The sequence below is a fragment of the Pseudonaja textilis genome, chromosome 2, assembly GCF_049901715.1.
Source record: "Pseudonaja textilis isolate UNSWEBS1 chromosome 2, rPseTex1.2, whole genome shotgun sequence".
Classification (NCBI taxonomy): domain Eukaryota; kingdom Metazoa; phylum Chordata; class Lepidosauria; order Squamata; family Elapidae; genus Pseudonaja; species Pseudonaja textilis.
In genome coordinates this window covers 200,743,387-200,764,371 of record NC_141991.1, presented here as the reverse complement: position 1 = coordinate 200,764,371, position 20,985 = coordinate 200,743,387, and the positions used below count along the sequence as shown (strand labels likewise).

Below are 20,985 nucleotides of genomic sequence, written 5' to 3'. Positions count from 1 at the left end.
CTTCTCCCTTGCACAGTAAACCACCCCCTCACACACACAAAATTTATTAAGTGAAAGTCCTTGGAATTGATACAAATTGAAAATCTGAAGTTGTGTTAGGCAATTTAGTCCCCTAGCAGCCCAATATTGTTAGTTTTGACAATGGTTGCATAACTTGGTTTACACAGGCTGATAGTTGACAACAGTGCAATTTTCTTTTAAGAAATACTGTAGCTCAATCTTTTACGAAGCTTCCTCCTTCCTTGAGGTGGGAAAGGAAATACGCCCTCTTCTACCAATTGCCTTTGTATTTTCTGCAGGGAAAGCAATACCTCTATGCAGGATCCAATACAGGAGTAGTCCAGTCACCTGTTGCATTTTGTGAGAAGTATAGTACTTGTGTGGACTGTGTCCTGGCAAGAGATCCATACTGTGGATGGAATCCCCATAAATCCCTGTGCAGTGATATCTTCAAAGAAAGTGAGAATAACAGGTAAAAGTACCGAGATCTATCTACATTATATATTACAGATCAAATGTGTTTATGTGGATCAACTAATCAAATGTCATTCAGTGAGCAATTCTAAGCATGCATATTGCACAAAATACAACATCTTGAAAGTCCTGTACTATTTTTATTCTTTTGAAACTATTTCTTTTTTTTTTAATAAGGTTTTATTTGGGTTTTCACACATACAAAATACAAGTAAAACATCTTTTTTGAAAATAGCATGGTCCCGGGTTGAACCTCTTCATACAGACACAAAACTCAATTTCATGCTCTTTTTTGTATTCTATTCCATATCTTATACTATTTTACATTTTCTATATAGTTTTTCCCCTCTTTTAATTTTCTCAATTTTATTTTGATTATCTCATCTCAATTCAAATCATTATATTTATACTTTTGTCTGTTCTGTTTCAATTTCATATTATCTTTTCTCATTAAACAAAGTTTTCTCCTGTAGTTACTAATTGGAGTATGACATCTTTATATCTTTTAATTACATCCATTCTACTCTTATTTAAACTTCAGTATATACCTTAAGTTTATGATCTTCAATATAATACATAATACATAACTTCCAATCGAACTCTGCTTGGTACATTCTTATAATACGCACTATATTCTTTAAAAAAAAAGATTGTAAATATATGTAATTATAAACCCTCATTCCATTCCAATTCAGTTCTATCATTAATAATCATTAAAGTCTTAACATCTTTAACACTTCTTTTCAATTAAATATCATACTTCCTTAAAAATACATATAATCTCCATAATTAATTTTTCCCTTATTTCTCTTCACATATGTTTGAAACTATTTCTTGTTCTAATTCCTTCTGCCTCCTCTGGAAAAAGAACGTTAAGCATGTAGATAGTGAAATCTGAAAAATAGTTAAGATGGGATGAAAGAGAAAAGATCTCTGAAAAACTTTGTTTATAACACTTTAGAAAAGAAAAAACTCACAACTTTCCAGTGAACAATGGGATCAGAACATTAATAAATAGTTCTGTGTATGTTTGCTTAGAACTAGGCCCAGCTGACTTCAATGAATCTTACTCATAATTTTTATTTTAAACATAAACTTGTTTGTAGAAGTAGAGAAAATAACATGAATTGAAGATTCATAGGGATGTTGTAATTTTCATAAAATATATGCAACTTAACCGAATTTAATTTTAAGCCAAACTCTTTAAAATATAATGCAGAATATATAAGATGCAAAGTAAAAATTATCTTGAATATTTTGCTTTGTGAAACCAGGTCATGATTAGTTTAGCTTGGGTATGTCTATCCCACAGCCCACAGGTCGCAGGCAGTTCTGGAAAGGACCCACAAAATAACTAAAAATAATAAAGTTATTTATAGAAACTTATATAAAGTTATACATTAACTATATTACATATGTTGTATGTGGCCCAAGACAATGTTTTAGAATTGTATCTAAATTCTAATATACGATTAAATTAAGCTGTATTTCATGGAACTAAGCCAGCTTCGTGACCATGCTTTTGAATAAGATTAATCAGATTTTGCCAGAGTTGGATGATATGGCAAACTGTCATAATTGAAAAATACATCCTTTAATTGTATCAGAGAGGAAGGGGAAAAGTGAGAAAAAAGAAATTAGGGTTGTTTCTATCTAAATACTGTAATTAATTATTTTGTCATCCCAGTTTTGGCTGTTGTGTTCTGGACCTTTCACATATTTATTTTCATGCATAAGCAAGTTAGGCTATAAGAGAACAAGTTGCATGAATCAGAACACACCTCTTAGATCAATCTCCAACTTTTCAACTATAGACCACACTAACCTGCCTTACTATTCTTTCCAAACCAGCTGGAACTTTAATCTTTATTTGCATTTCATAGAAGTACTGCAAGGCATATTATCTACATAATTATTATTTATGATATTTTTAGGAGTTAAAAACAGTTTCTTTAAATTGAGATCACCCATTTGTGCCTAGTATAAATGGAGAATAAGGAAGTTAAGAAAATGGCAAGTATCAGCCATTTTGTCTACCTTGGACACTCAGTTCATGTTTTGCCTTAGCCACTTGTTCCTTTCTCCTCCCCAAAATGGGATTTGTTTTTGTTTACAATGGATTGTTCTGATTTGCAGAGAATTATCATTTCAAACCCTTCAGATTGACATATCAAAGGATTGGACACAGAAACATACTCACTTTGGCTTCAAATGTTATAACTTTTCCTGTTTGCTTTTCTGTACTTAATGTCACACTCTGGTACATAAAGACTCTCTCATGTTTTGGAAGTTCTCGCCTTTCTGTGAAGGTGTACTAGGACAGCTGTTCATCAAAAATCAGCATAACCTTCTGCAAACATGCTTCTCCCCTACACCAATATTTATTTGAATATTATTAGCTATAATTAGTGGTGAATTCGTGTAACTTTAAAAAGTTCTCATGATTTTGCAGGTAGAGTTATATATACAGGACATGACAATTTATTGTATCTCACACCATATATTGTTTCTAGGGATTGGATTCAGAATATAAGTGGAGATGCCTCTTCTTGTTCAGGTAAGCTTTGGTTTTCATAAATGATTGAACAGTAACACAGAATAAATGTTTGGCTTGTTTGTTTGTTTATTTCTACAGGCAGTATTTCCTGTTTGCATACAATATATAGTTATCACATTGCTTATATTTTTAACATGCTCTATATTTTATTCTGTAACTACCCTTAAAAATCTTGAAGAAATGGGACTGTGATCATCTCTGGATTCATAACCAAGTCCATCATGGAACTGCTCAATCGCATAAAACCAGGAATAGCCCACACATGAAATCATGGGGTCTTATAAAAGGAAACTCTGAGAAACACCAAACAATAGCCTCACACAAAGGCTTTGTATGAGTCTGCCTGCTACATATGGATCACTTAGTAGACTATTTTTAATCTAGCATGACTTTGGTGTTCTTATTTAGTTACCCTAAATTATAAGCTCTTTGTAGGTTTTTTTTAATAGATTCTTGTTCCTCATCCACCGAAAAAGAGTTTCCAAACAAAACAAAAAAATTACTGGAAAGATCTTGCCTTCCAAAACAAATTTTATATGTCCAGGGATGATTATTACTGTTATATGGTACTGTTCTAGCTCTAATCTATTTTCAAATTCTGGTCAAACCTCCAAATAGTTTTTTTGCAATGCAGCCTTTTTCCAACTCCGGTGCATGCATACGTCTGTTTTGTGGTCAAAGTTGATAAAAGTAACATATCTGACGTTTAAAACAACGGACATTCCTTAATTAGGCTGTGCTCTGAACATTGAAACTGTCTATCCAGTGATGCTGTGCTGGTTAGATTGCAAATTAACTAACCTATCAAAGGTACCAAGAATCGTAAGAGTTGTTTTAAAAGCATTTACTGCTTTAAATTAAACTACAGGTTGTTCTATACAAGAGAATTTAAACACAAGGTTCCTTTTCAAAGATTATAATTCTTTTATATAGTTTATTTTTCCAAGTTTGTGTTGCATTTGTTGTTGTATTTGTTCTTTGTTTTTAGGTTACGCCTGTGTGTGCCATATTTGTTACTGTGAAATGATCATTATACAACTTAAGTTTGTTAGACATTATTCCTCTGATCTGTTATGATCATCATACATTTTTCCCTGTGCCTCCTACAAATATAAGAGCAGAGAAGTTCTACACGTATTTGTTTAGCTGAACCTGGGTATAATTTATAGTATAAGTTGTATCTTGTCTCACACTAATAACGGCCATATCCATTGTGAAGTCTTCTGACAGAGGCATTCATCAACAGAATAAACAGTGATTTTTTTCAGTGATACCATATCACCCTGCAGGCCTTGTGCCATTTTCCAAACTAGTCCATGAATGCCTAGCATTTGAAGGGCCCTATTCCATTGTAATAACCTGATTGATGCTTCCTGTCAACAGAAGGATTCCAGTTGGATACTGCCATAGGTATGGTGCGATAAGCTACCTGCACTGACATTATGAGCATTTGATGTTCCAACATGGCTGAATTGGTCTCCCCTTCTCTTCAAAAAGTAATTTCTGACGTGGTTTCACATTTATTTTGCTATTTCAGATAAAGTCAGAGAGCATTCTCTGCAGCACACTTTGGGGCATGGGAGCACTGCAGAGTTAAAATGTTCAAAGAAATCCAACCTGGCCCAGGTGGTTTGGAAATTCAAGGATGATGTGCTAAAGGTGGAAAGCCCTAAGTATCGTCTTCTGGAGAAAGCATTGCTCATCTTCAATTTGTCTGAGGGAGACAGTGGTGTTTATCAGTGCCTGTCAGAGGAAAAAGTGAAGAATCAAAAGTTTTCACAAGTGTTGGCTAAGCATGTTTTGGAACTGAAAAAAATCCAGCATACTACTCTGAGCCCAAAGCAGCCTATTCCACAAACAGAAGGTAACAGAGAGGCATCCAAAATGGCTTCTTTTCCTACTGAAGGGTTACCTGTTCACATTCCAACAGTTGTACCAGTCACAACAACCAGGATAGAAACAAATCCTCTTGTCCCAATGCTGATGAGCACTGCCTCCAGTCTTGAACGCTCCAAGTCGCTCCCTGAGGTCCCTGAAAAGACCATGTTTCTAAAATCAAATGATAGTTCCCTTTTGATGTTTCTCTTTTTGTTCTTTTTTGTGCTGTTCTCGAGCCTGTTTGTCTACAATTGTTACAAAGGATATTTACCAGACCAATGTCTGAAGTTCCGCTCTGCTATGCTACTTGGGAAGAAGAAGCCCAAGGCGGATTTTTCTGATTGTGAGCAAAGTGTGAAAGAGACCTTGGTGGAGCCAGGCAGTCTTATGACCCAAAGTGGAGAACATCCAAAGCCAGCACATGACACAGGCTATGAAACCGAAGCAGACTATGGAAATGGCCACATTCAGCATGATGAGGACCATTCGCAATCTTTCAAAGATGTCAAGGACAAACCTTTTGATGTTAAGTGTGAACTGAAATTTGCTGACTCAGATGCTGAGGCTGATTAAAAGCAACAGGCCCCAGTTTTTCTGATGAAAGTTTGATTATTCTAATTCTTTAATACATTGCATTTTAAATGTGATAACTAGGCCACAGAGGGCTATCTATATGTCATCAGTTCTGTATGTGATACTTTGTCATTTCACAACTGGATTGAACAAAGAACCATCTGCTGTGTTCTAAAAACCATTTTGTTCCACATTTATTTTTCTAATGTGATGGTTGAATTTTTATTTTAAATGGCCAGTTGTAAATTTCAAACTTATTTTCCCCTTGAGGTTGATTTAACATTTGCACATACTACTTTATTTCCTGTTTTCATAGAAAGTAAAATTAACTCTTTTTGCAGATCCATGCCAAAAAGGATTTCAGTAGCTACAGCTTGCATATATTTAACTGCTGTTAAAAATCTAATTTCAGTTTAATTCCAAATTGGAAATAATATTTAGTTTATCAGATTGGTAAATTATAGGCTTTTTGTCCAGTTTTGGACATTTCTTTGCATCTAGTGATTTATAATGCTTAATGTACTGCCGTCATCATATTTTGTCTGTTAACTATAGCTGATGAAAGAAACATTTAAGTTTTCCCAAACAATTTATGTACCTTTTGTAGAATATGCTGTATATCGGGACAGGTCTGGATAGATTCGCATAAGGTTCTCAGGGATACGTTTTGGTTAAATGATTTTGTTTTATTATTTTTAGAGATGCTATGGTAATCACTATAAGTGCTCAATTTTGGATTATGGGGAAATGTAGCTTAGAAAAGAGATTTTAAAAAGTGTTAGACACTGCCACATTAACTACATTCTGGGATTTTTTTAAGTGGACGATGTCAACTACACACATTCTTGAGAGCCTTGTGTGTTTACAGTGAAGAATTTAACAAACATTTGATGGATGTCTCTGAAGAGGTGATAGAGAATACTTATTTTTCAACCTTTTTTACAGTTGGAAAGTAATCAGATTACACCACCCATAGCCAACTTTGCCAAAAGTTTTCACACTTTTGTCACATCATCCATCAGCATTTGAAAAAGCAAGTGAAGAAACAAAACAGACAAACCAAAACTGCCCAAAAACTGTTTTATCTCTTCATGGATTAAAATACATTAAATGTGGTTCACAGTGGCACTATTTGTACGTAAAATTATTTTGTGATGTACAGTTTTACTACTTGTCTTTTGCTGTCTCTGTGTGTCTCCCTTATGTTACAAGAAACAGGGAGGTTAGGAATAGCAAGAAATCTCCTTGCTCAATAGGCAAATTTGCCCCCAAACTTTTGTTTTTGTTAACTCCCCAAGCTCTCTTAGATGGTATTGCTGTGAATAGTTTTATATTTTGTATGATTCATTTTGCTTTTATTTTTCTATCTTAACTATTGTATATGTGAAAAGGTTATGGAATAAATATTGAAATTAATGGCATTCCATCTTTATTATTGAGCCTTAGATTGATTTTATGACAATAACATCTACAAAGGTTTGGTTTCTTGTTGGGTGGACACAGAATGGAGCGAAGACAGGAAACTCATGACTTTCCTTTGCATTTCTGCTTTCTGTTTTTTCCTCTTTTTCTTTCCTATGCACATTATTTCCTTGGCATGTGAAGTGTTTCTTGCAGACTTTTTTCCTTAGTGCCCTTTTCTTCTTCTTTTTCCTTTTCTGTCCTCTTCTGCCACAGCTTCTGCTTCTGTAGCTTTTCCTTCTCCTGGTACTTCTTTGTCCTGTGTTGGAAGTGATTTCCCTTCACCCATCTGCCCCCAGCCTGAAGTTTGGTCTATCACAGATCATGCTCCAGTTACACTGCTACCACCAATTCTTAACTGACCAGATCCTGCACGTTAATGCTCATAGCACCTTCCTCCTCTTTTGTCAAGCCATAGGTAAGTCAGAAGATCCTTCCAGTGCCACTTCCTGGTTTTCAATTTAATCACCAAAGTTTATACTTTTGTAGGGTGCCATCTTAAGCCTCCAGTGAGTGAGGAAGAAGTTGGGGCATTAATTATTTCAAACTATGCCAGTGGTTCTTAAGATGTGGTTCGTGGATCCCTGGGGGTGGGGTGGGGGGCACAGTGTCACAGGAGGTCCACAAAGGCTTGAATAAATGTTATGATTTAAATCTTGAGTTAAATCTTAACAATCCATGGCCACAAAGGGTATTTAAAGGGGGTCCCTCGGCAAGAAAAGATTGAGAACCATTGAGCTATCCGATTTATGTCCAACAGGTGAGTGAATATACTCAGCACTTGATTTTAAGCTTCCCTAAACAGATATATGTAACTAGAGATATTATAAAAACATTTCCCTAACCAGAATGTGTTCTATAGTCTTGAGTTCTTGGTTATGTTTTGTTCTTGTCTCTTCCGTACATTTACACACATGCACACATACTTGGAGGTACAGAAGTGATTCTTAGCACTATTTTAATAACACGCTCATACTATATCTGAATTAAAAATACTTATTATATTTGATAGCTTTTGGTGAGGTGTTAATCCTACATTTTATAATGAGATAAATCACACATCTTCAGAATAGGAATAGAGCTTTTATTAGTGGGTTTAGGATTTCATAGAAGTATAAAATCTAAGGGTGGACCCTGGTTATCATTGCTTTCCAATATAGGCAGCTTCCAGATATATGTAGAGTTCAACTCTCAAGAATTCTCAAAAATAGCCATACCAGTTGGGGAAATCGGATCTAGGGAAGCTCAACCCTCCACTCTGCAAGAATCCACTACTATGGTATCCCCAACATAAACTATTCACTATTCTCTTATGCAAAGGCAGGATCTACTAAGGATCTCCCACATACTCCATTGTGAAGGGAATTAACAACTGCAGTGTTTTCACTTAATAATTATGGCAAGAAAGGTAATAAAATGGGGCAAAACTTAACAGCTATCTCACTTAGGTCTGAGATTTGGACTCGGTTGTTTGCTTTTTCTTCAAATGCTTCATACAATCGGATATTTTTTTAATTTGTGCTCCAAGACACCCAGATCTCTTTCATATGTGCATCAACTGGCCTGTATAATCTCCTAGAATCCTATTCTTATGCCTTTGATTGTTCCTGTAGTAATGAAGGGCTTTTCACTTAACATTTTAATGTTTTCTGCTCATTGTTGCAGCTTGACAAAGTTCTGAATTTTTATGCTGAGGTAGGAGTTGTCAAACAGCAAGAGGCCCCAAATCCCCAGGAGATCTCCAGCAACTTTAGATGGAAGCTCACATAATTTCTTAAAGCTGATGAGACTTGCACAGCAAAACTCCAAATGAAGGATAGGAGATAATTAAATCTGTGGGCAAAGCCACCTGTCTAAAGCATCCATAATTACAGCATTTATTTACTTTTATTCATGATTCAGATTGCACAAATTCACTTATCACATCAGGAAATTCAAGGTGTTTATCATAGCTTCTTTTTTTTCCAGAAGTGATGATTATTATCAGGTAGCAATACTATCTTTGAAACTTTTTCTATATTTAAATTTTTCTTTGCTAAACATTAAATTATTCCTTACACACCACCTATTCTCTCTCCTCTCTGATCATTTACCTTTGTTAATACTTTATTGACTCATTGTTTTGTAAATTAGCATTTAGTCTTACTTTTCTTATCTTTCAACCTCCCCCTCTCTTTTCTCAGAGTAATTTGTTCTGCTTTTTCCACCTAGCTTAAACCATTTGTGTTGCCAGTCATCCTAATGTCTAGAAGATCATTATCTATATTTTCTACCTTGACAATCTCTAGCACCTAGCTCCAAAAATAACTTGGTTGTTTTCCCCTGCAATTACCAAGATGCTTTCAGAACCAATTCCTGTTTACTTGCCTTACCCATAATGCTGCTTCTTTCCTTAGTCTGTTCTGCCCCTTTTTGAATAAGTCACACCCTACTATTCTTGTGTCCTATTCCTGATTTTCATTTCACCAGGTTTACATAATACCTACTAAATCATGTTCATCTTCCTCATTGGGAGTTCTAGTTCTTCATGTTCCACACATTCACATTAATTTATGGCAGGTGTATCCTAACCACTACTTAATATCATCTGTTTGGTTAATTCTGAACACAGCCACAACCTTACTTACCAGAGGGTGTAAACACTTGGAACCACATTAGGGTAAGTTCTCCCCCTGCCCCCCATTTTTTTTTTTTCAATTCTCAATTTGTACAGCTTATATGTTATATTAAAGGTGGGGAAAATTCTGAAGTGATTCATCATCTTCATCTGATTTTTTTTTTACATCTCAAAAACCTGGCATCTTAATAGGAATGCATAAACTTTTAAACCCACTGTAGTCCTGCATTTTTTGCTTCCACTTCCAGAAAGTGTTTCTCAATCTTCTGCTTATCACTTCAACCCTTACTTGGCTTTGCATATTTTGCAGAAAGATTTTATCTACATTTTTTATAATCATTAGGTATCCCAAATCAGAACATTTTGACATGCTTCTACTGGATGTGTGCTGGTTTGCATGAAGTGATTATTCTTAAGTGTCATCATGAATTGTTTTGAGTGCCATCATGGATGTGTGATTTATTTCACAAAGAATTATTACACATAAGTCAAAATAGCAGAATCTTGGTTCTTGGAAGCTCTCTCGAATGCATAGTATTAAATAGCATAGATTGGCACATCAATACTTCTGTAGGACTTTAGAATGAATAACTGTCATGTAAACTAAATACATTTTTAAAAAGTATTTAATTTCTCATATTGTGCACAAAAAGAGCAATTAGTTTTCAGAGCTTTATTTTAGACCTAGAACTGAAGCTAGGAGTTAAACTAGTCTGTAATTTCCAGCATCTTCCACTGCAAAGAGGCCTCAAATTGATCTGCCTTGAATTTTTAAAGTGAAGCACTGAATTCTTACTTTCCTTCCATCCCTATTTCTACAAATGCTTCTAGATTCTTGGGACCCAAAACACTTCATTCTGCAGTTTTATTACTAACCCTTTAAGTAAGGAACGGATCTCAGTACTGCTTTTGCATGAGATATTGAGGCTAGAGGAACTAGTGGATAGTGAAGAGCGACATGTCTAATGCTTAGGAGTAAGGATAGGAGGAGGTTCAAACATGAAAGGATGAAGCACAGATGGATAAAAGGGATTAGAAAAGGTTTGAGGAGAGCCCAGGGGGGAGGAGGAGGTGCTGTGTATCCGTGTGTGTGTGTGTGTTTGAGAGAAAGACTGACTGACAGAAAAGAAGCACCAGTGCTTGAGTGCAAGAAAAAAGGGTATTCCAGGGACATTGAGGAATGGAACTGTGGTTCAAAAATATCTCTGTTTTTAAGCTTAATTTCCACTTTTTTCTTGTATTTAAGTTCTTGTTCTTTTAACTTCACCAATTTGGTATTTGAGGATAAAAGCGAGCCTTGCATTGTTCTGGGAATGAGCATTTCCACTTCTTAATTTGCGACCGAGCCAATGGTAGTTTTTCAATATTTCAAACATATCAATTGGCTCAAAATGGGTACAGTCCCATTCAAAATCATGGTGTCAAATTAACGACTGCAAATTGGGAATCATAGGTAGATTTGATTCCCCAAAAATAAAATGATTGTAGCTCATTAAAAAAAATCTGGGATGGTGGAATTGTAAGGATTGCTAAATACTTCTTGGTTATCTCTCAGGTTAATGCTGGGTGTAAAGCCTCCTGCTATGATTAATTTTCAGATGATGTTTTATTGTATGACATGACATACCATAGTCATGAGATGTGCTGAATCAGAGATTGCTGTGTTTTTTTTTTCCTATCTGCTGTCTATTTTTTAGGGAGTTTCTAAGGCTGAGATACTTTCCTATACTGTTCTCTAGAGATTTTTTTTTCTATTTCTTTGAAATAAATACTTGAAACTAATTTGCTACCAGATCTCTTGTGTAATAGGCAGATTGAAGGTAATACAAAATACGGTAAGTTAATTTTCTTTCCGCTATGTTTTATCTACTGAAAACTGAAGCATGTTGGGGAAACCCAAAATAGTGAAATAATTACTGGAATGTTAGTTTAATTGAAGTAGTGTCTTGAAGGAAATAGCTAAATCTATTTGACTATTTTAATATTCAACCATATTCTGGGTGAGGCCCGTTCCATATGTGAGGCCCAGGGCAGTTTTTTTTAATCACAATTTTTCCTAAAGAGGACCCAACTTGTCTCGCTCCTCCTTTTTCTTCTACTCCTGGGCATAATTTTTAAGTACTGTCTTCTGAACCAATTAAGCAGTTACAATTCCTGAATCATGCAGTTTGTATCTTGGGGAGTAATAGGAAGAGAACCCTCAGTTGGGGTTCAAGAATTGCTGGGCAGAGTCAAAAATGCCAAGATGGTGGCCATAATGGCATAATCAAAGCTCCGCTTGTTGTTCTTTTTTTAATGTGTATCGTATCACACATAAAAACAGTTGGAACCATCATAGCCACCATCTTACCTTTTTCTATAATCCCTGCGGACATCCCTGAAGAATTGCTGGCCCGCTTCCCATGTGCCCAGAGTAGAAATTAGAAGAAGACACAGTAAATGGTCCTTTTGTTGAAAAGAGCTTTCAAATTTCAAAGGGTTACAGCTTTTTTGTTTCTCTCAGTGGTTCAGCTCACAGCATCCTGAGAGTCCCACTCTTGAGGGAAATGTACAGTTCAAAAATATGAAAAATAAATAAATGAAAATGTTAGTGGATTCCTTCAGATGCAATTTTCATTTCTCACTTTAAATGTTATGGTGAAGCATATCTTTTAGATTCCCTTTTTCATGGTGTCTCTCTTGGAGCCGTTTTAGTCTGAGAATGCTGATTTTAAAAAAATCCTTTTGGTTTTCTTACAATCTACTTGGGGATATGGTGCTCCTAAGCATATTTTCTAGAAAGTGCTGTTTGCTATATCTGCATTGCTAATGTGTGATATATATAATAATGAGAAATTAAGGCTCAAATATTGTCCCAATGAAAAATCCTTGGCTAGTCTTCATTAAATTTTTACTCATGCTACATTTCCATGTTGGAATGAGGATTCTTCCATCAGGTCATTGAATTTATACACAAATAGTGACTAAGCAGCCAGGCATAATCATTTAATCTCTTTTTTTTGACATTTTACCTTATGGTTCTGCCTTGATTCTACTCCTCTCATGTTGATTTCCATCCTCAATAATCTTGTTTTTGTCACCCTCAGCGAGACCTTATCCAATTGAAACTAGGTTAATTCCAGCTATATCTTCTGTTGTAAATTGAATTAACAGCCCCGCATCTCAATAATTTTAGTTTTGAGAATATTCACTATCATAACACTTTTTCCTGAGCAAGTTTTGAACTTTATAATAATTAGTACACCATCCTTTCAAATTATGTTCTTAGGTGAATGGTACTTTAAAGTGTGCTTCTAAACCTGTAATTTAATTACAAGTTCTTTCATCATTTCAGACCAATACAGAAATTTAGTGTTCAGTTTGTAATGGAAAGTACATTATTTTCTCCATAAGCAGCTTTGCAAAGTGTCACTTATATTAATAGCTCATCATCAGTAATGGGAACAAGAACTAGAAGAACGTAACCTTTGAACTGAAACTTTTGTGTTGAAACCTATGAAGAAAATGGCAGATCACATTTTGGTTTATTCAACAATAACCCTTATTCTCGTGCAAATATAGACCTGCAGCCTAAATGTGAGGTGCTAGCTAGCTCTGCATTATGATATGGAGTGCTACTTAAATCATATCCACTGGAATTCCTCTGGTGTGAAAAGCTGTAGTTGGCTCAGACGTGCAATGCTGAGCCCTAGTAGACTTTTATATACAATCAGCTTTGTATTTAAATTCAGCACTGATTTAATGCATAAATGTGTCTGTTTTATATTGAAACTGTATGCCTCCATATTCTGCAAATTTATTACCTTCAGATCGAGAGCCTTTTCCCCCTTCTGTTTTCTATTTCATGCAGCATATGTACCTGCAAAGGAAATGTGGGATACATATGCCAGTAAACATTAGAAGAAATATGCTGATAAGCTTTCCTTTTGCTGGGAGTTATTGAGCAGTATCTGGATAGTTTGTACGCATTCCAGGCATATAATTCCAGATCTCACTTTAATATTTTAAATTGACATGTGATTCCTGCATTTGATAACCATTAATATTTTTTTAATTCTACAAGCATAGCTGAAACGTGAAGAAAAATGAAAGTAAGTACATTGATTTTCCTTTAATGAAACATATAAGTATTCAAGGCCCTTCAAATGGTTTCAGTTTAATGGTTCATTGCAAATCATTTCTACTAATGCCATTCAGCCAAGGTTGAATTATATCTTACAAACACAAATTCAAACACTGTACCAACTTCTATATCAACTGCTTGGGAGCCCAGTTAATTTGCCAAAACATTTACTGTAGATAGAAAAGTAAATGCAAAACATTTTAGGAATTTAAAATCTAGCCAGTATGGCTTGGCAATCCAGTTATACTCAAATATTGTGCACTAATATTTCTTCTGCATTTTGTCAAATTTTACAATTAAAAAATTCATGTTGCTCTTTTCTTTTTTTAACATACTATTTGCCATTGGTGTTTTAGGAACATGGGAAGTTGCAGTCTAATATATCTGGAATACATTAAATTGCAGTAGGGATAATTAATGGTTGCAAGTGTCAGTACAAAATATTTTTTAGGTATGAATCGTGCTCACACTCTTTTTAATCATTGTTGTGAGGGATGTATTTATGCAATCAAAAATTAGGTATTTATAGGCCCTTTATCTACAGTAAAAAGAAAATTCCACTCCTCTGTGACCTGAAATGAAGGACTATTGCTGCCACTGAGAAAATAGAAGTTGGTTTGTGCTGAAACAAGGGAAAATCCTGTTTTGGTGACCCTGAAACCTTCATGGGAAAATGAGGAAAGCTGCCTGATTAGCATGGCTTCAGTCACACCCCCAGGTGCTGCTTGGGAGGCTACCAGAAGAGTGTCAGCTGCAGAAGTTATCTGCAGACCTGACCAGAAGACATTTGTTTCTTTGGGGTAGCCTGTTTGAGAAAGCAGTTGTAGGAATGAAATGTTTTTAAATGGCTCCCAAGGGCACTGATTGATAATTTGCAAAAATAACTTGAGATTGTGATGTTTGGAATCACAATGCAATTTTTGCATCCCACATGAATTCCTTTCATCATTTCTCAAAAGCTTAGATGAAAACCTCTCCCAAAATGCTGGAAAATAGGAAATGATTTCAACCTGATGCCACAATTATAATGTTTGTATTTTACCTATACATATTCAAACCTCTGCTTAAAGCATTATTTCAGTGCCTTTGATCACAAATTTTGAGATCAATTTAATATGATATAAATTGGAAGGGACTCATTATCCAATATAAGTATGTTTTGGAGCAAGCATTTGTAATTTTCCTATGAACAAGGGTCAAACTGATTTTTTTAAAATAGTATATCAGGGATCATATTTATTATCAAAACAGGTCTGGTCTCAAAACAAAAAAAAAACCTAACTCAAAGACAAAATTAAATATAGTAAAAGGATGACTTGCTAGCACTTTTTGGAGAAGTTGTGAGGATCCAATCTGTCATTTCTAGCTTCGGGCTTTGCGTTCATTCTACTACATCTTTGGTATATCTTTCTCCTTGTACATTTGGAGAAAAACTAGATTGAAAGTGTGTTTGCTTGTACATCCAGGCTTGTACACCCATGCAGGATATACATATACATACATTATCTCAATGGAGGTGTTGATTGTCAGGGGAAGCACCATCGCATGATGGCTTTTGGATGGTGGCTTCTGTCAATTTATGGAGCAATTGGTTTCTAGGGGGAAAATATTTTCCAGTTCAGCTAGTAAAATAGGTTTGGGCCTAACCTAACCTTTCAAACCTGTTTTGAAGAAATTTAGGCATTTAGGCAAGAAAAACAAAATGTACAGGTATAGTATACGTGGTACCTTGCTCAATAGTGGTGACTGTGAGAGGGATCTTGGAATCACTTAAATATGAGCCAGCAATGTGCTGCAGCTGCAAAAAAAGCCAACACAGTTCTAGGCTGCATAAACAGAGGGATAGAATCAAGTTCACATGAATTGTTAATACCACTTTATAACGCTTTGGTAAGGCCACACTTGGAAAACTGCATCCAGTTTTGGTCACCACAAGGTAAAAAAGGATGTTGAGATTCTAGAAAGAGTGCAGAGAAGAGCAACAAAAATGATTAGAGGCCTGGAAGCTAAAACATAAAAATAATGGCAGGGGTGGGATTCAATTTAACAACCGGTTCTGTGGGCGTGGTGGGTGTGGCTTGCTGGTCATGTGACTGGGTAGACGTGGCTTGGTGGTCATGTTATGGGCTGGGTGTGGCCAACTCAATATCACTCACATCGAGGCACGCATCTCCTCACCTGGCCTCTCATGACTGTGGGTATGCTGCAACAGTCGTAAGTGTGAAAAATGGTCCTAAGTCACTTTTTTTCAGTGCCACTGTAACTTTGAATGTTCACTCCACACAAGCAAAGTACCAGCAAAGGAGGGGAATAAAACTCCAGAGAAGTTTCTGAGACAGGAAGTCTAGTCCTGCCAAGAATGTATTAAGGGTTAATGAAAAAGCAGTTTCTGTAAGCAACACCAGAATGTTTCCTTCCTGCCTTCCTTATAGGATTAGGCCAGTACTTTCTTTTAACCGGTTCTCCAAATTGCTTAGAATGTTAACCGGTTCTAGCGAAAAGGTGTGAACTGGTAGAATGCCACCCCTGACTAATGGTTGCTGGAACGGGATATGTCTAGTTTTACAAAAAGGACTAGGGGAATATGATAGCAGTGTTCCGATATCTCAGAGACTGCCACAAAGAAGAGGCAGTCAAGCTATTCTCCAAAGCACCTGAGGGTAGAACAAGCAGCAATGGGTGGAAACTAATCAAAGAGAGAAGCAACTTAGAACTAAAGAGAAATTTTCTGACAGAACAATTAATCAGTGGAGCAACTTGCCTCCAGAAGTTGTAAATGCTCCAACACTGGAAGTTTTTAAGAGGAGACTGGACAACCATTTATTCTGAAATGGTATAGGGTTTCCTGCCTGAGCAGGGGGTTGGACTAGAAGTCCTCCAAGGTCCCTTCCAACTCTGTTATTCTATTCTAAATCTAGAAGATAATGAATGCAGAAGGGTGAAGGTGGGCAAGGGCATTTCCATTAGACATTCAGTTAATCATCAAAATATATGGGAAATATTGTTTCTTTTACCCATTTTTCTCTAGACTTTGATGGGAAGATCTCAGGATTTCTAGAAGATGCAAAAATATATTATTAGATTTGTAATGTCTTTTGAGTTTGCACTTGTCCTATTTGTATGACTGACCACTTTTCCACAGGATCCAGAGGTGCACATTTTGTATGGAAAAAAATGGGCAAAAAATGGTGAACTGTGTGAATGAGCAAACCCACGTGCTGTCCAATGGGTGAGTGCATCTCTTAAGCTGGGTGAAAGATGCCATAGCACAGGATTCAAAATACACACTCACCTGCTGATCTCAGAATCTGGGAGCAAAGCTTCTACCTCTTCCATCACTGTAGAAGGTAACAGGTCTCTGATGGGCAGTGACTTTTTTCAGATTTCAAGATGTCACAAAGAGCTCTAAAACCAAAGAGCCCTGAAGCAGAAAGTTTGTTAGCTGGAGACGTGTTATTGGTGAGCATGAGAAACTTGGAAAATTGGAAAAACACATTGGTAGGTGTTACATTCGGGGCAGGTGGATTTTCATTTTGCTTAGATGAAGGGCATTGTTTTTCCAGGGTGCCTAGAAGAAATTGGTAGAATTGTCTTTGTGCAGAACTGTTGTTAGCATTTTGGCCACAAAACAGAAACTCTTCAAGTCACAAAGTACTTTACAATATTATTTGGGAAGTCTTGGGTTAGTCAGTTACCATTTCTAAATTAATATTAGTTGATTTGAAACCCGGCAAATCAACCTGTAACTTTTCTCAGTTGCCACATTGGCAATTGCTACAAATATTTTTCCACATCCAGATGATCTTTCTTGTACTTTCATGATTCACCCTTAGGCACTCCACTATATTCACATTGCCAAAAGCTGCAAATGCACTGAAGAAACCCGGTATTGTTAGCTCACTTTCACCATAAAATCCTTATTCCAGAATGGTCCCAGAGCCAATTCAAAGACCAGCAGTCTAATATGACTGTAGTAGTTCAAAGTGCACTTTTATGAATTGCAGACTTGCCAGTTTATTGAGAAGTTGCTGGGTTGGTCCGTGACTGTAATAAAGACTGAATTGAAATTGAGAAGTTGAGGTGAGCGTGCAAACTCTTAAATCCTTGCAGAAAGTAAGATTTAGGATTAGCAAGCTCAGGGACAAGGTATTATATTTATTACTGCACACTGACTTACTAGAATTAAAAGGATTTTTCTGGTTCAAAGTGGCACAATGTGAAAGTATAAAAGTTGTTGAAAAAGAAAGGATACTCTAACATCGAACTAGCTCAGGTGTGACCTGTGCGCCAATCATTCTAGAGCAGAAGACAGCAGTGAAACTAGCCTGTTGCTTTACCAGCTGATGTGAACAGCGCATATTGAAGTGCTGCCATCGGGTACTCTGTAAATATCCCCATGCCAAGAAAAAGAAAAAGGATGTTACAAGATGTGCATGGCTGCATTACCTGATATTTAACGAATCCCATGACTGATGACTTGGGTCCCTGCCTATTCAAAAGAACAATTCCAGCTGGACTAACTATAAAGTACATGGAATCTCACTGCACTATATATTTATTAAGTCAGTATAATTCAGGCAAGGTAGATTCTTTCTCTTTAGTTTGGTTACTCGGCTGCGGGACCCTTTGAGGAAAATGGATTATGGCCGCAAATAACTTCTGAAAAATTCAACTATTTCTTCAAATGGATTCTTGTTGTCACAATGTTATCATTCTAAAGCACAGGTGTCAAACTCGCGTCGTCACATGACATATCAGGACTTTTTTTTCCCCCTTCACTAAACCCTGCCAGGGCCAGCATGTGATGCGTCCGCCCCACAGGCCAGGAGTTTGACACCCCTGTTCTAAAGCCTAAAAATGGATGATCTGCTGAATCAGGTAATTTTTTTAAAAAAACAGTTTTTTTTAAAACAGTTAAATATATATTTTGAGAAAGTAAATGAAAGCTCTAAACTGCTACAACTACACTATACCTAAAGGTGAAAAAGAAGTATTAGCTAAAACTGCACACTGTCTCGCTCAGAGCTAAGTTATGCTGATTTGCCTGCAAAACACTTTGCTTCAGTTTACAAACTTTACTTGGAAACCTGGTAGAAGAGTTGCTGAAACATATTGTGCGATCAGTCTTCTATGGATGTGTGAATACAACCATGTATTAAATCAAGTCATCCACTCAAGTCAAACAAGATGGAATCTGCTTCCCTGGGTTTTAAATTTCTGTTAGCAGAATTCACAGAATTTTTGCAGAATATTCAGAAATTCATAGTTTTGCTGCAACGTAAATTACATTTCCCATTATCAGTAATCTTATCAAATCATTGAGGCACACTTGCTAGTCACATGCTGGACCCTTAGATGAAAGGTTTTCCTGTTCTCCCATTCCATTTTTAAAACTACATATTTCAATATATAGAGAATCCAATGAAAGGTCACAACTTGTTCGTATAGAATAGAAAACCACCTTAAATAATTCTGGGCCAGAAATAACTTTCATTTGCTAGGAAATGTAGAAAGTGTTGCTGATTAGAAAGATATTACAAATAATCAGAGTCTGAGTTATCTTATGCTATCTCCAGCGTTATAACACACAGCAGTGATTTTTAAGATATTTTATTATAGATTGAAGTAGCTTAAGACTACCTCCAATTCTCTTTTTCTTCATCCACCAGAACATCTTCCAACCACAATTGTTCAAAATTAGTGATACAATTTCAAGCACATTAAAACATAAAACTGTTACTAAAATCCTAACTTTTTAAGAAAGATTGTTTTCAAAATTTAATGAACAATGAAAAAAAATCCCACTGTTCTTAAAAAAAATTAAGTTTGTTCCTTGGCAAAAGGCAACTTGCCCCAATACCCTAGCATTGAGAATAAAGAAGTAAGATTCTTATTGTATCAGTTTTTGTTGAACCAAGCACTTACATATCTGCATTTTATGAGGGTAAAGGCACAGGAAGACATAAAAACTTTGACAAAATTCCCTTAACAGTACTCATTGAATGAAATCACTAATAAAGGAGCAAATAGCATTTGGAAATCATAACACTAGGAAATACACCTAAGTTAGTAAATTGCAAGTGTGATTGGAATGTTATGAAAATTACAATGAAAATTTCCATGCTTTTTAAAAGGCACACAAAGAAGTACATAAGAAAAGCAGCATTTTCTCTGTGAAACTGCCTAGTAATAGCATCAATAAAATACCTGATGTTATTTTAGTGCAAACGTTTTTGCAATATAGGAGACATACTGCTCTCTCTCTCTCCTCTCTCTCTGTATATATATACATATACATATACATATACCTGCACACACACACACACACACACACACATATATATATATATATATATGTATATATATATATATATATATATATATATATATATATATATATATATATATATATATATATATATATATATATATATATAAAATACACACACACACACACACACAGAGAGTAGTTGTACAATTATTCAGTTGTCTTGAGACACAGAAATGTTGGAAAGCTTATCATAAAATGGTCCAAAATGGAATAATCATCCATATCACTCCGGTAAAAATAAGAATGGCTAAGCGTTCTGAGCAGAGGTGTCAAACTCCCACACAACAGTTGGTTCTTTTGGCTGAAACAAGATCTCCGGATCCATTGGAGAGAAAAAAGTTGTGCTGATAGATCAGGCTAACCTCTCTCCAGCTTCTACGTTTATTTGGGTTCTGGAAAGTTAATACAAAGGACTGGATTTTTTTTTGTTTTACATCCTAGGACAGGAGTTTCCAACTCCCAGGCTGCAGCCCACTGCCGGGCCCTGGCCTGTTTGGAACCGGGCCTTGCAAGTGGTGAGTGAGCATGTATATGTGTGCAAACCTCCCCTTGTGCTCGCACATATGACGCTGAGTGCGCTTGCACCTGGTCACCTACCAGTCACAGGGAACTCCCCTCTCTCCCTCCCATTGCCAAATCGCCAAGCCAGAAAGTTTGGGGACTGCTGTCCTAGGACACAAAGACCCTTCACAATTTTACTCTGCTGGGCTAAACTGCACCATTAGCATAGGTATATGAGCAAAACCGCAGAAAAGAATGCTTAGTAAACTCAGCCATTTCACATTGCCTGCTTCTTGTTTTGTGCAGCTGCCACTTTCTGCACCATAGAATCCTGCTAGCTTTCTAAAGATAGCAATTAACAGAGAAATTACTTTGTATGCAAAATGCAAGCTATTTTATGGTGAACATTTTCTGTTATTTATGATTATAATCTACCACCAAACTTCCTTTTACGTCTCTGTAATCCCTTA

At 36.0% G+C, this 20,985-nt stretch overlaps 1 protein-coding gene and 1 long non-coding RNA gene across 11 annotated transcripts in view; one reads left to right on the top strand and one right to left on the bottom strand.

The window, feature by feature from the left end:
* Positions 1–6,903, top strand: part of SEMA4D (semaphorin 4D) — a 106,094-nt gene extending 99,191 nt beyond the window's left edge. For all 10 annotated transcript variants that reach the window (XM_087926855.1, XM_087926858.1, XM_087926859.1 and 7 more), the window contains 3 exons: positions 300–472; positions 2,988–3,031; positions 4,569–6,903. In XM_087926855.1, the coding sequence (XP_087782981.1) occupies positions 300–472; positions 2,988–3,031; positions 4,569–5,482 (1,131 nt within the window). In that variant the 3' untranslated portion in view covers positions 5,483–6,903. The remainder of the gene's footprint in view (positions 1–299; positions 473–2,987; positions 3,032–4,568) is intronic.
* A 6,753-nt stretch (positions 6,904–13,656) lies between these two features.
* Positions 13,657–20,985, bottom strand: part of LOC148127319 (uncharacterized) — a 59,973-nt gene continuing 52,644 nt past the window's right edge. Inside the window, exon 2 of the long non-coding RNA XR_015742210.1 lies at positions 13,657–15,861. This is a non-coding gene — a long non-coding RNA (uncharacterized LOC148127319). The remainder of the gene's footprint in view (positions 15,862–20,985) is intronic.